Source organism: Hibiscus syriacus, unplaced genomic scaffold, assembly GCF_006381635.1.
Source record: "Hibiscus syriacus cultivar Baekdansim isolate YM2019G1 unplaced genomic scaffold, ASM638163v2 tig00109958_pilon, whole genome shotgun sequence".
In the NCBI taxonomy this organism is placed as follows: domain Eukaryota; kingdom Viridiplantae; phylum Streptophyta; class Magnoliopsida; order Malvales; family Malvaceae; genus Hibiscus; species Hibiscus syriacus.
This window is the reverse complement of record NW_024062540.1, coordinates 41,011-54,966: the sequence shown is the minus strand read 5'-3', so window position 1 is coordinate 54,966 and position 13,956 is coordinate 41,011. Positions and strand designations below refer to the sequence as shown.

At 36.4% G+C, this 13,956-nt stretch overlaps 3 protein-coding genes and 1 pseudogene across 3 annotated transcripts; 2 read left to right on the top strand and 2 right to left on the bottom strand.

The window, feature by feature from the left end:
• Nucleotides 1-476: 476 nt before the first annotated feature.
• LOC120211139 lies at nt 477-1,968 on the bottom strand (annotated as a pseudogene).
• Nucleotides 1,969-4,736: 2,768 nt separating this feature from the next.
• LOC120211143 (beta-glucosidase 40-like) lies at nt 4,737-7,513 on the bottom strand. The gene is made up of 13 exons (XM_039209762.1): nt 7,312-7,513; nt 7,137-7,203; nt 7,007-7,065; nt 6,846-6,921; nt 6,650-6,721; nt 6,473-6,560; nt 6,125-6,371; nt 5,910-6,025; nt 5,598-5,821; nt 5,476-5,510; nt 5,262-5,364; nt 5,066-5,174; nt 4,737-4,953 (listed from the first exon to the last, which is right to left on the bottom strand). Exons 1-13 carry the CDS (start codon nt 7,462-7,464, stop codon nt 4,779-4,781), a joined length of 1,524 nt encoding a protein of 507 aa, XP_039065693.1. The 5' UTR covers nt 7,465-7,513; the 3' UTR covers nt 4,737-4,778.
• Nucleotides 7,514-8,673: 1,160 nt separating this feature from the next.
• LOC120211140 (COBW domain-containing protein 1-like) lies at nt 8,674-11,475 on the top strand. The gene is given in 10 exon segments (XM_039209759.1): nt 8,674-8,864; nt 8,965-9,182; nt 9,274-9,388; nt 9,839-9,928; nt 10,091-10,261; nt 10,364-10,483; nt 10,899-10,965; nt 10,968-11,008; nt 11,108-11,189; nt 11,260-11,475. Coding segments are annotated over 10 exon segments (1,122 nt in total). The 5' UTR covers nt 8,674-8,711; the 3' UTR covers nt 11,325-11,475.
• A 1,178-nt stretch (nt 11,476-12,653) lies between these two features.
• On the top strand, nt 12,654-13,928 carry LOC120211141 (protein KTI12 homolog). The gene is given in 3 exon segments (XM_039209760.1): nt 12,654-12,706; nt 12,979-13,466; nt 13,469-13,928. Coding segments are annotated over 2 exon segments (906 nt in total). The 5' UTR covers nt 12,654-12,706; nt 12,979-12,997; the 3' UTR covers nt 13,906-13,928.
• The last annotated feature ends 28 nt before the right edge of the window (nt 13,929-13,956 follow it).

The following is a 13,956-nucleotide window of genomic DNA, read 5'->3' as shown; positions in this document are numbered from 1 at the left end:
ATTTTGGTAATCCTTCCGCCTAAGTTTGGTAAATCATTTATCACTACAATTAATCGCACATAAAAACGAAATTTGTCCACTTATTTATATCTTCTTTAGTCACTCAAAATATCGAAAAGAATCCAATAAAATTTGTAAAATTAGATTCTAAGAAGATTTTGAGTTTTTTTTCGGCAGAAGATTGAAGAAAAATTTTAGACCTTTAAAAAGACAGATATGTGATCATGTCGTTAACTATTTAATGATGAATTAATCGATCATGAACAATTGAAAAGTTAAGTGATCAAACTGAAATTTTTTAGAACTTAGTGATCAAAACATGAACATGTGCAAAGTTGAGTGGTATAAAAGCATAATTTACCCATGATTTTACTGTCAAGTTTTAATGAAATATCCATTACAAAAACACTTCCGGTTTCAAAAATTGGTAAAATGGGAATTCAATGGTAAATATTTTATTACATTGGAAAAGCCAATACAAATCAAATGCTCTATGCCACTGCTGCCATGTCCTTGAGCCAGAAAATGCCCTATACCACTGCTGACATGTCCTTGAGCCAGTCATCCAATGGCTTCCCGATGGAGTAGACGATAAACCCGATTTTCCTCAGCTTCTCTACATCGACGACGTGCCGACCATCGAACACGAATGCAGGCTTTTGCATGTTATCGAAAATCTTTTGGTAATCAAGCTTTCGAAACTCATCCCACTCAGTGAGAATGCAGAGCCCATGAGCATCCTTTGTTGCAGTATATGCATCCAAAACGACGGTAACATCCGTGACCGAGGTGCTGAAGATGAACCAGATGGTCCCAGTCGAACTTCTTCATCGAGAGATCCCTCTGAATCTGGTCTTGGTTAACTTGAGGGTCGTATATGCTCAGTTTAGCCTTGTCACCAATCAGCCCTTTGCACACATCGATTGCCGGTGTCTCCCTAGTGTCGCCCGTGTCTTTCTTGAAGGCGAATCCAAGGATGGTAATCTTCTTTCCGGAAACGGTTTTGAACATTGAGGAAACAATCCGGTTTACGAACCGGGTTTTCTGGTAGTCGTTCACCTTAATGACTTGTTTCCAATAATTGGCCACCTCAGGGGTTGCACTCACAGATATAGACCAAATTCAGAATATCCGTTTGGAAACAAGATCCACCAAATCCAACAATGGCATTCAAGAACTTGGGTCCTATTCTCGTATCCTTCCCGACGGCATGAGAAACTTGGCTCACATCGGCGCCGGTCGCCTCGCACAAGGTCGACATAGAATTAACCCAAGAGATCCTCTGAGCCAAGAAACCATTGGCAGCGAGCTTGGAAAGCTCGGCAGACCAGAGATTGGTGCATTTGATTCGGGTCATGGGGACCCAATGCGCATAAACGTCCCTCAATGTTTCAATGGCCTTTTTACCTTCCAGGGTCTCCCTGCCACCGATAAGAACACGGTCAGGGTTGAACAAATCCGAAATTGCAGTCCCTTCAGCAAGGAATTCAGGGTTGGACAGGATCTGAAAGTTGATCCCTTTGCTGTTGTGTGTCAAAATCTTCTCGACCGCCTCGGCTGTCTTAACCGGGACGGTTGATTTCTCGACCACGATCTTGTTCGATTTCGCTACATCGGCAATCATACGAGCAGCACTCTCCCAGTAGGTCAAATCAGCGGCTTTTCCCGCTCCGAGACTTTTGGGTTTTCGTCGGTGTATTGAGTGAAACAAACACGATATCGGACTCGGAGACATGTTTCTCGACATTGGTGCTAAAGGAAAGGTTTTTGCCCCTGCATTTCTTCACCACATCGTCGAGGCCAGGCTCGTAGATGGGGAGTGTATCACTGTTCCAGGCATTGATTCTAGCTACTGATATGCCCACAACAGCCACTTGAATGTCGGGACATTTCAGCGCAATGACGGCCATGGTCGGATCGCCGACATATCCAGCTCCGATGCAACAGATTTTCACCATTTTTAATACAAAAAAGCTCCCGAAACAAGTAATCGATTGAGCATCTACATCAGCAAATAAACCATCATCAACCTCCAAAAACGTATCCCATTAATAAATATATAATACAATCCTGAACCAGAGATCGATGCTCAAATTTCATCATCTTCCAATCCCTTCTAATTTGTAATTTATTCTAAAATAAAGTAATAACAATGACAAAACACGAAAAGTAAATCGAAAGACCGAGTCTTGAACGGATAGAGTTAACCGGAGAAGAAGAAATCTTAGAACCAACCTGGAAAGCGGAAGAGGCTGTTCCGAAAACGAAGCCTTTAGGGAAACTGCCTCTGCTAAAATTCTGGGAAAATCCAGCTTGGATTAATCCCAAAGCCATCACTGAAATTATAGCGAAAGCAATGCCCTTTCCAAGCAACACCATGCTTGTTTTTATTTTCTTTTCTTTTTTCAGCCAAAGATTGAAGCTTTGGAATGAGAGATGAATGTAGGGAGATTTGAGTTTGGGATTTATTATTTATAATGAAGAATCAGATTGAGAGAGAGGAAATGTGAAAAGAAAATCTGGGTTTGAAAAAGACCAGAAGATGGAAAATGGGAATGGTGGTGGCGGCAGCTCATAAGGCGATTATGATGGTGTTCAGGCTGTGCAGCAAAATGAGCAGAATCTAAACACGTTCTGTGTTCATGAGATTAGTGGGTGATAAATTTGATGCTTAATTAATTAGCGTATTTTGCTTTTGTTTTGGATATAGGATAAATTACAAATTTGTATCACTCATTTTTCTTCTTACTCATGTTTTGGTCACTAAACTTTAAATAATTTTTAGTCACTGACCATTATATTTTGCAACTTTTGTTACTCCACCTTTAGATATTTAACGGCATTATAACTGGATATTTTTATTTTAGAAATTATGGAATGATCTTGAAAGTTTCTTTTTTTTTGACTGAAAAACCCTAGTTTTAAATTCTTTTTTATTTTTCGATGATGAAGTATCTTCTTTCAAATCCTAACGGTGAGAAGAAAACAAGTTATATATCTTGATTTCCCTTTTTATGAGTTTTTATTTTAGGGATAATTTTCATTAGTTTTAAAGTGATTTAGGAAAAATCTAAAATGATAGAGTGATAGGAGACAATAATACGAATTCGTCGATATCTTGAGTGGTCAAAGAAAATGTCGAAGAATGATAATCACAACATCGACGTGACACGAGGATTAATTTTTTTACTCTAATACAGGAGCATCCCTTTCAAATTTAATTAAAAATAATAATTGAAGATCTAATTATAAAATAATCAAATTAGAAAATTATCTTACTAAAAAATTCCAATTTAACCAGCTCTAAATTATAATTTTACAAAAATGTTGATTTTATTGAATCGAATCGAATCAAACATTAGATCTGATTATTTTACCATCATATAGCTTATATAAAACACATTTGATGTTATTATATAGGATAATATTACCTATATATTTATATATAGTGGATAAGTAATAATAAGATTTTTTTTTTTGGTTTTTCCTCAGCTTTCAAGCCTTCGTCCTCATTTATTTCAGTCGATCTGTATAACATATTTGGTTTTGATAAGTGAGTTTTTCAACCGATTTTTATTTGCATATATAAAAATTCGAACTCGAAATCTGTTTAAACGATATCAAATTACTTACTACTTAAACCAACAAACAAGATTGATGATTGGAAAAGAAAGTAACCAACAACAAAGCACAGATGATTTTGCGTGTAGAAAGCTATGGAATTTGCCTTTTGTTCGTGTCCTAGTCTTGCTTTGTGTAATGGATTTTGATTGTTGATTACTATCAAACTATATATCCATCACTCATCCCGTATTTTTTCATACCCACCTGACAACAATCTCACAGATTACATAAATAACAAAGCATAAAAAAAACACACCCATTAAGAAATATAATAAAATAAAGCAAGAATTAACTGAGTTTATACTCAAACATTTAGTTAAATTACAAGTGATGTCTTATAAAATCTTAAGATTTATATAATAGTATATGAAATTATACCTAAATTTATAATGATCTAAAATTTATATGGTGAGTAATTAATGGGCAAGCGGAGGTGGGCCTGGCGGATACAGAGCGGATAAGGTCTCAAATCCATCACCTACCCACGATAGATATGATTTTTTACATTCACACCCACTCAGTACCACTACACTTATATCTATCCATGCTCCAATTGGAGCCGGTGGGGTGACCTCTAATTACCTAGAATTTAAAATTAATTAACATATTAATAATTTTTCATAACATAAAGTCCGGGACGTAAAATTACATCATTATCTTTGAAAATCACAACCAAACAAAACTGAGAACAAGAAGTCAGCCACGTTCCTTCACGTTGTTTAGTTGTTCATTCCACAGTTCATGCAATTTGGTAAGTTAGCATGAAAACGAAAGCCTTTTTGATATATACACTCGTCAGATGATGTCGAAAAACAACCTTAAATTAAACAAACCCTTCTGGTTTTAGTAACATGTTTCTATTTTTCTTGGGGTGCTTGTAATAATCATCTTACAAGCAAGGCTTGCTTAAACTTCAAAGCTACGTAAAAGCATGCAAAGAAACAAGTTCATCGACATCATTTGAAACGTGACCGTCATCCTACATGCAAATGAGAAAGTCTTTTGATTCTCCTTTCGTTTTCGTATATGATTATCAGGAAAAGCAAAGAATATGTGTTATATCCATATTTGACAGGCATCAACTACATGAATATACAAGTTATATGTATTCATGTTCGAATCGTGTTCGATATATATATATATATATATTATGATCAAGCAGATGCCAGGAAGTTCTTGAACCATTTAACAGAGTTTTTAGGGTATCTCTTGAGGTTATCGTGATAGTCCACAAAATATAGACCAAACCTCGAAGTGTATCCAAAATTCCATTCCCAGTTATCCAGCAGAGACCATGCAAAATACCCTTTAACATTGCATCCATCTTCCCTGCATCATAATGTTATGTGTCGAACATAAGCGTCGGGTACGGACAATTCGAACCAAAAAAAATGAAAATTTCGAATAACATGTCATATACGAAAGGGTATCGTTATCGTACTCAATAGCAGCAAGCAGGTTAGTTAAGTAATCAGTGTGATATTTGATTCTTTTCTCATCCTTCAAAGCATCTTCAATTGGGATCAATATGCTATTTGGATCATCCATTCCTATGATAAAATCACAAATTAATGAAAATTAATGGACTATTTAAGATGAATGTATGTATGTGACTATGTTTATGCATGTATGTATACCATTTTCTGTGATAATGACTACAGGGTTTCCATACTTCTCCTTGAGGTAATTCATTAATCTTCTCATTCCATAGGGCACAATGTATAACCAAATAGAATTCGCCTGCAATTCGATGGAAGTTAAAGGAAAGCGGAAATAATCGTAAAACTGATGAAAAATATCGGTCGGAATCAGTAGTTCCCGAGACGATAGATGAAAGTTCGAATCGTATACCACATCTCCTATAGGCTTCCCATCTTTATCGAAAGCTGCAACAGAGCAGTATCTTCAGTCAAATGGTTAAGGATAGAACTAAATACTATGATCAGTTCAAGTAATGAAATGCAGTTACGTACGTATAGCATAGGCATTGGCATCCGATACAACATCGTTAAGTAGATCGCTGATCGGATTAGTTGCATTTTGACTTGCATAATATGTAGTGTAATGATTGATGCCAACAAAATCTAATGATCCCTTTAGAAGTGCCGACTCGGATTCTGTAAAAGTTGGCAGTCGAGTTCCAACTCGGCTTCTCATCGAGCTCGGATAATCTCCGAAGATCAACGGGTCTAGAAACCTGCAGGGGATTTTGGCGTAACATCACTACAAGTACAACCAGAAGTTGATAGAATTTGCAATAAACGAATGGAAGTGATTGTAATTACCAGCCAAGCTGAAAATCTTGGGCCCTTTGAGTTGCTTCAATGTTTCCTGTTGCATTTGTCGCTGGTACAAACCATTTAACATCCAATGATATCCCAATTGATCCATTTTGTTTATCCTGCATGGTATGTTGCAGAAAATATGAAACTACTGATGTTGCCTGCATAGTCCCGGTCCGAAGTGAAACCAAACAGCCAAAGTAACCCGAATTTTCTACCTTGTAGTTTTTCCTATAAATATCCGCTGCAGCTGCATGGGAGAGGAGGACATTGTGGGCAACAATGTAAGGCTCAGTCGAAGAGTTTCCGACCATGCAGAACCCGGTCGAGCAGCGCCCCGGTGCTTCGAATCCTGTATAATAGCCTTGTATGGAGAACGAATGAGGTTCGTTAAATGTGATCCAATGCTTCACCCTGTCGCCGAATTTCTCAAAGCATGTCTCAGCATACAAAGCAAAGTCGTTTCTGCAAATGCGAAGCCATGTTCATTAGTAAAAATTAAGAACAATACTATATCTATACAGATGATTTTCAACAACCAGTTTGTGCGTAAAGAACGTTGTTACATAATTCGGGGATCCAGCCATCCGATGTACTTGTCCTCCAATGCTTGAGGGAGATCCCAATGGTAGAGTGTAGCATATGGTTCAGTTCCTGCATCAGAACACCATAAAAAAGGCTTCTGTTTACATACACATACATACGCATATCAGATTCTTTTTCCAGGCAATGTTGAACAATACCTTTAGCAAGCAGAGCATTGATGAGATTATTGTAATGATCAACACCTGCTTGATTGATTTCCCCATTACCATCTGTTCCAAGAACAACAAAATCGTTACCATCTTTCATTTCTTCCATACTAAAGCTTTGAATGCAACTGCAAGCGAAATCGACACCGAACTTCTTTCATACACCAAAGGTGCAATGCAAACTTACTAGGGAATATCCGAGACCAAGCGATCGAAAAACGATAAGCATCCATCCCCATGTCTTTCATGAGTTGTATATCTTCCTGGGAAAACAAAATCACATGCCATTGAAAACTAAAAGAGCATTTCGATGAGTAAACAGCAGATGTTTCGTTTTGCTAGGCTTACGACATAACGGTGGTATTGATCGACGGCAACATCAGCATTACTGCCATCGAGAATTATCCCTGCAACCATGGATTATGGTTATACGCTCAACGTAGACCAGAAAGTGCTAATTAATGATGAATGTAAATACCTGTAGAGTGTGAGAATGTATCCCAAATGGTTGGCCCCCTTCCATCCTCCTTCACTGCTCCCTCGTACTGGAAAAATAAGTAACCAAATTGTTCATTGAAGTTTCAAAAGTTACAAAATAGTCATTAAACTTTATCGAACTATCACCAAAAAAAAAATCCTTTTTTGACCAAAACCTGGTATGAAGCAGAGGCAGTTCCAAAAACAAAGCCCTTGGGGAAACTGGCTCTGCTGATGTTCTGTGAAAGCCCTGTCTGGTGGACTCCAAGAACCAATAATGCTATTGTAAAAGCAACGCCTTTCCCTGTATGCATGTTTCTTTCTAACATAAAGAGGATATTGTCTTAATTTCCTCTTTGGTTTCTGCATCTACGTGCATGTAAGGATATATATTGTGCTCTTTTTCTTGTTCCAAGGATGTTTTTTTCTTGCTTTCTCCGGTTTTTAATGTTTGTTCTACCCATGGAAATGGGAATGATCGACACGTTGTTTTCTTGTTTTTTCCGGCCGAAATAACTCCAAAGACAGCAACAACTATCAACTGGATAGGGCTTATCACCTCTCAGACATATCTCCGCTCTCATAGTTCCTTGGAAAACTCGAAAATTAAATATAAACATCCAACGGGAAATCTTTTTCTAACCGTTTGCAATTCATCCTACTATTGATTTTTAAAATGGGGTAAACTACATTATTAGTCATCTAATTATTACCATTTTCATACTTTGATCATTAAATTATTTTTTTTTACAAATTTTCACATCGTTTCATCTTAGTTATAATTATAGGGCAAAATGACATCAAAAGTCTTGTACTTCTGAAAGAAAGAAAAAAACAATGTGGCCTTTCACCTTTATATTTTTTTTCGATGTGGTCTTCCAACTCAGAAAATAAATCTAATGTGACCTTTGATCAATGTTTTTCGTCGTTTGATAGCTACGACGCTGATGTGACAGTACACGGTGCTAGCATGACGATTTACGGTATTGATGTGGAAATCCATATGCCATGTTTGAGTTACCAATTTAGTCTATTTGTTATGTTATCCACCACATTATCAACCACCGTGAACCGTCATGTAATATCGTGAACCGTCACATTAGCACCGTAAAAGTCAACGACGAAAAATATTGGTCAAAGGTCACATTAAACTTATTTTCTGAATTAGAGTGTCACATTAAAGAAAAATAACACAAGAGACGCACTAATTTTTTAAAGTATAAGGACCTTTGATACATTTTTGTCTAATTTTATCATTGTCGTTAGTTTTGATCCTTTATTTAACACACACGATGATATGACATAAAATTCAATAATAATTGCTGTAATTTATCCTTATTTTTATTGTATTTTTCGTTTAAAATTAATTTAATTTAAAGACAGTTTAAATAATCAAATATAATAATAATAATAATACCTATTTTTGAAACAAACCTTTAAAATTTTGAAGAGTAAGAAAGCCCAAAACTATCATTGGATTAAGAAAAGGATTGAAGGTCCAATTTTCCAAAAATCCATTAATCCCCAAAAATCCGCATTCTCATCGTCTCCGAGACAGAAAAATCAGAAGGAAAAAATGGCTGACGACCAAGAAGAGCCACCTCTTGCTATTCGAATCGATCAAACTGCCGAGGATCCACCCCAGTCCGTTCCAGAGCAACCTCAAGACGAAAACTTTTCAGTTGGGGTAACCGTCATCACTGGCTACCTCGGTGCTGGCAAATCCACAGTAATCAAACCAACTCGTCAAAACTTTGTATTTGTTCCTTTTTTTTACCTGATTATAGCTTATTTTTAACTTTTAATTTTTTTTTGGGTGTTGTTTTCAGCTTGTTAATTATATATTGAACGCCCAACATGGGAAAAGGATAGCTGTGATTTTGAATGAGTTTGGTGAAGAGATTGGAGTTGAAAGGGCTATGATAAACGAAGGAGAAAGCGGTGCCCTTGTTGAAGAATGGGTTGAGCTAGCTAATGGGTGTGTTTGTTGCACTGTTAAACATAGTTTGGTTCAAGCTTTGGAACAGCTTGTTCAGATGAAGAAAAGGTAAAAACTACCCCATTTCACCCTTTGGTTATTAACAATGATTGAGTTATTTTGTGATTTGATGATGACCTTTGATTTTTTTTGTTATTAGGCTTGATCACATATTGTTAGAGACCACTGGGTTAGCTAACCCTGCTCCCCTGGCATCTGTTCTTTGGCTGGATGATCAACTGGAATCTTCAGTCAAGCTTGATTCTATAGTTACTGTAAGTAACTAAGCACATTTAGGGTCTCGGATATAAATTCAATGGCTACGATTAGGTTGTCTGTGAGTGGCATTTATACTCCATATTGTCCTTTTCTTTCTGGAGTTTTAGTGTCATCGTTCTCATTAATCAATGTACTTATATGGTATTATGGCAAACATTTATATAATATTGCTGAATGTTGATTACTCGTTGAGGATGACTTGTAACGGGTGTATTCGAGTACATTTTGCAAGTAACTGAGTGGAATCTGTTGCGTATTAGTTTGAGGTATTTGTTTGTATATATGTTTTGCTCGTGTTACCTATATACACAACGGTCAATTGCTTATGTCTGATTAGATGCTGTGAAGCTTGAGTTATTGATAGGTTTTCATGTGCTGAAGCAAGATTACTTGAAAAAAACAACACTATGTCTTCTTGTCTCTAATTCTTTTTGCTGCTCGATTAGGTTGTAGATGCCAAAAACCTGCGTTTTCAGCTAAACAAGCATCGTGATTCTTCCTCGTTTCCTGAAGCATTTCTTCAAATAGCATATGCGGTACTTGTGATCTCTTGTCTTATGTATTACATCCTATGGAAACCAACTTTGCAGCCTTTTTACAAATGACTAGATTGATTTCAGTTATTATCTGATATTTGTCGGTTACTTACATAGGGGTTTAGGACTTCTATCTGCTAAACGTTTTGTACTTTCTTGTAGGATGTTGTGATTCTTAACAAGGTTGATTTGGTTTCTCAAGAGTCTGGAGGTGCTCTTGAAGAGCTGGAGAATGAGATACGTAGCATAAACTCCCTTGCCAATATCGTTCGTTCAGTTCGGTGTGAAATAGACTTGTCACAAATCCTGAACCGACAGGCATATGACGCCACAGTTAGTCCTACAAAACTCAGTCATCATAGTATACATTTTCATAGAACACGCTATCCTCTCTTCTAACTAATACTACGCATTTTGGTTCCTATGAGGGTCTAGCATGCCTCTCATTTGGAAGCCCTTTTAGAAGAAAGCAAATCTATATCTTCCAGAGATCCTCATGATAGCGGTGTGCGCACATTATGCATTAGGCAGACAGAGGGTGTCGATCTTCAAAAGGTATCTCTTTGACACGGTTTATCAGATTCATTCACTTATAAGTCGATGTACTTTAACAGTTCCTGAGAAGTCTGGTAATTAGACGGATGACTTGCAGGCTTGCAGCCATGTATCATGCTCACAAACATGAGGCTTCATTTGTTTGGTAGATGGCTGAGACAAGCCTATAGCTGGAGTATAATTTTTCTTTTAATAATTTTACTGCGTTTCGGTGGAGCCTATTTCTCAGTTTAAGCCTTAGTTGCTCAAATTCCAAAATTACAGTATCACTAAAAGTAACTCTTCATATTTTACGAGCTTCGTTAAGTACGTAAGTGTAAGGTTCTTTGACATTCCATGTTATAATGTTTCCTCAAGTACATGAACATCGGTGAGAGGTTTAAACTTTTCCATGATTCCTGGTTTTACGTTTTAGGTTCGATTATGGATCGAGGAGATTCTTTGGGATAAAAAGTATGGCATGGATGTATATCGATGCAAAGGGTTTTAAATATTCGAGACTCTGATCATCTACATACTTTGCAGGTAATCTTACATGCCATTATTTTGCTTCATTGAAAGTAGTTTGCTTTTGGTACTAACAAATATCTTTTACAAACCATCCGTTGTTCAACATTTCTACAGGCTGTAAGAGAGATATATGATGTTGTTCCGGCCCGCCAATGGAGAAACGAGGAAAAGAAGACTAACCAGATAGTTTTTATTGGTAATATACTCAACAAAAGCCGATTACCTCCATGCTAAACTTTTTTTTACAAAATTATTGGGTTTTGCAGGTTATAATCTGGATGAAAACATACTCATCGATTCTTTTCGAGGCTGTTTATGCGAGCGAACTTAATCCGAGTCATGCCGATTGAGTTCTTGTGATGTACTATTGAACTTTTTAGCTAGGACTATAATATAACAGCATGTATGTTACATAAATCACTGGATTTTTGGCTCACTCAAGTTTTATGGAATAAGATATTGATATTCATGCTTGTTCTGAATCTGATCATCGTTTAAAATATTGGGTAAATTACACAAATGGTTTTTTTTATAAGATATCTTTTGTTATGTCTTCAGCTATGGAGATTTATAAAATAGTCACCCAAATCAAGATATAAGCATAGTTTATAGACAGTTAAACATCGGTGGTGAAAAAATATTATCTTCTTGAGGGATGAGGATTGAATTGATTAAATTGATATATGAATTTGATTTATTAAAACTAATTAATAAAAAATTATAAATACTGATTTTAACCAGTAAATTAAACTCAGGTACCGATTAGAATCTTGAGTATTTTTAGCGAAGTTGCACTTTGCTTTTAACTTTCAGTTTTGATCCATTTTAGTATCTAAATTATCAATTTTAGTCTGTTTTAGTACTTAAACTTTTATTTTTTTTCAAAGTCATGAAGTTTAGTTTTTGTTTAATGGGTATATTACACCAATCATTACTTAACTTTATTTTCTTTCCTATTTCACTCATTGTACTTTAAATCCGTCCAATATTCTCATTGAATTTAATACAATTAGCATTTTTGTTCACTCAGTCGTTAAATATTTAACGAGGTTAAAAAGATGTCGTTTTAGAAAAAAATTCACCAAATTGACGTCGTTTTGCATCTATATAACAACTCATTTATAACGTCGTTTAGTGAGAAAACGAATGAATGACCAAAAATTTTAATTGTGTTAAATTTAGTGAGAAAATTGAACGGATTTAAAGTACAATGAGTGAAATAGGAGAGAGAGTAAAGTTAAGTGATGATTGGTGTAGTTTACCCTTGTTTAATTTTAGAACCCCATCGTTAAATTTTAGTTTTTGTTTCATTTTAGTACTTCGTTCAAACTTTAACGTTAATTTTTTTTAAAAAAAATTAAAGTTTAGGTACTAAAACAGATCAAAACTAATAGTTTACGTACTAAACGCATTCAATTTTAACGACGGGTACTAAAATGAAATGAAAAATAAACATTAAGTATGGTTTTAAAAAAATTGAAAGTTTAGGCACTAAAACATACCAAAACCGATATTTTAGGTACTAAATACATAGTTTACCTAAAAAATTCAGGCACCAAATTAAACATTGAAGCTAAATTTAGGCACCAAAAATGTATATTTACCTTTTATATATACTTCACACTTTCCCTAAACTCTTTCCTATCAGAGACCTCTCTTCCCTCCCGCCCCCTCCCTCTCTCCGTGGCAGCTGCGATTCAAATCTACGCTAAGGTAATATCTCCACCTCCTTAAATTATCAATTTGGAACTATTCCCTTTTGCGTTGTTCTGATCTGTCACTAGTTTTTTAAGTTTTGTTTTTCTTTTTTCTGTTTATATTTCGTTTTACCTTAATTCTGGGTTTTGCTGCAAAACGATGTAGAACTTAGTTCTATCCGTTTAGTCTCGGGTAATTGATTAGGCATGTTTCTAATTGGATTATAATTTTCTTAAATCATGATTCCATGAATTGAAGCTGATTTTGCTGAGTTCCCAATAACCCAGTTTTTGTATTGAAGAGAAAATGGCATTGGTGGTAATTTGTGGACAGCCCTGCAGTGGAAAATCCACGGCCGCAAGATGTCTGGCTGAAGCTCTGAATGATTCGGAATGCAAACAGACGGTGAGGATCATTGACGAAGCTTCGTTTCATCTTGAACGCAATCAGAGTTATGCGAATATGCCGGCCGAGAAGAACTTGAGGGGAGTTCTCCGGTCTGAAGTTGATAGATCTGTGTCCAAAGATAATATCATTATAGTTGATTCTTTGAATAGTATCAAGGGTTACCGATATGAGCTATGGTGTTTGGCTCGTGCTGCGGGGATACGGTATTGTGTCGTTTATTGCGATGTTGAGGATATGCAGTGTAGGAAATGGAACGAGGAACGACGGGAGAAAGGAGAGGATGCATATGATGATGTCATATTTGAGGATTTAGTTAGAAGGTTCGAGAATCCGGATAGAAGAAACAGATGGGATTCACCGTTGTTCGAGCCGGGCCTCAAATTGATGGAGTGGAGAAATCATGTGTTGCCATCGTGGATGCTGTTTCTTATTTGACTAAAAAAGTGGACTCGAAATCACGCGATGTTAAAGTTTTGCAACCGACGATCGCCACGCAAAGTACACGGTTTTCAGATGCGAATTCTTTGTATGAGATGGACAAAGCTACACAGGAGGTGATTAACGTTATTGTGGAGGCACAATCCCAAGCCATTGGAGGACCACTTGCTGGTATTTCTATCGGTCAGGGTTTACCAAGTATCGATATTTCCCGACCAGTCGGGTTGCCCGAGCTACGTAGACTACGACGTACATTCATCAAGTTAACGGGGCAAACAAGTTTGAGTGGGCGACCTCCGCCTTCTGATGCTGACAGCGCGAAAAGGATGTTCGTAGACTATCTGAATAGAGAACTAGGAGCCATATAGGATCACCCCCTTCATCATTGTTGTTAAAGACTATTAATGTTTTGTTTTTTG

Coding starts and splice junctions, on each gene's coding strand:
- LOC120211143 (XM_039209762.1), bottom strand. CDS start 7,464: ATGTTAGAAAGAAACATGCATACAGGGAAAGGCGTTGCTTTTACAATA. Junction 7,204..7,311: donor CTGCCTCTGCTTCATACCAG/GTTTTGGTCAAA, acceptor TTATTTTTCCAG/TACGAGGGAGCAGTGAAGGA. Junction 7,066..7,136: donor TACATTCTCACACTCTACAG/GTATTTACATTC, acceptor CCATGGTTGCAG/GGATAATTCTCGATGGCAGT.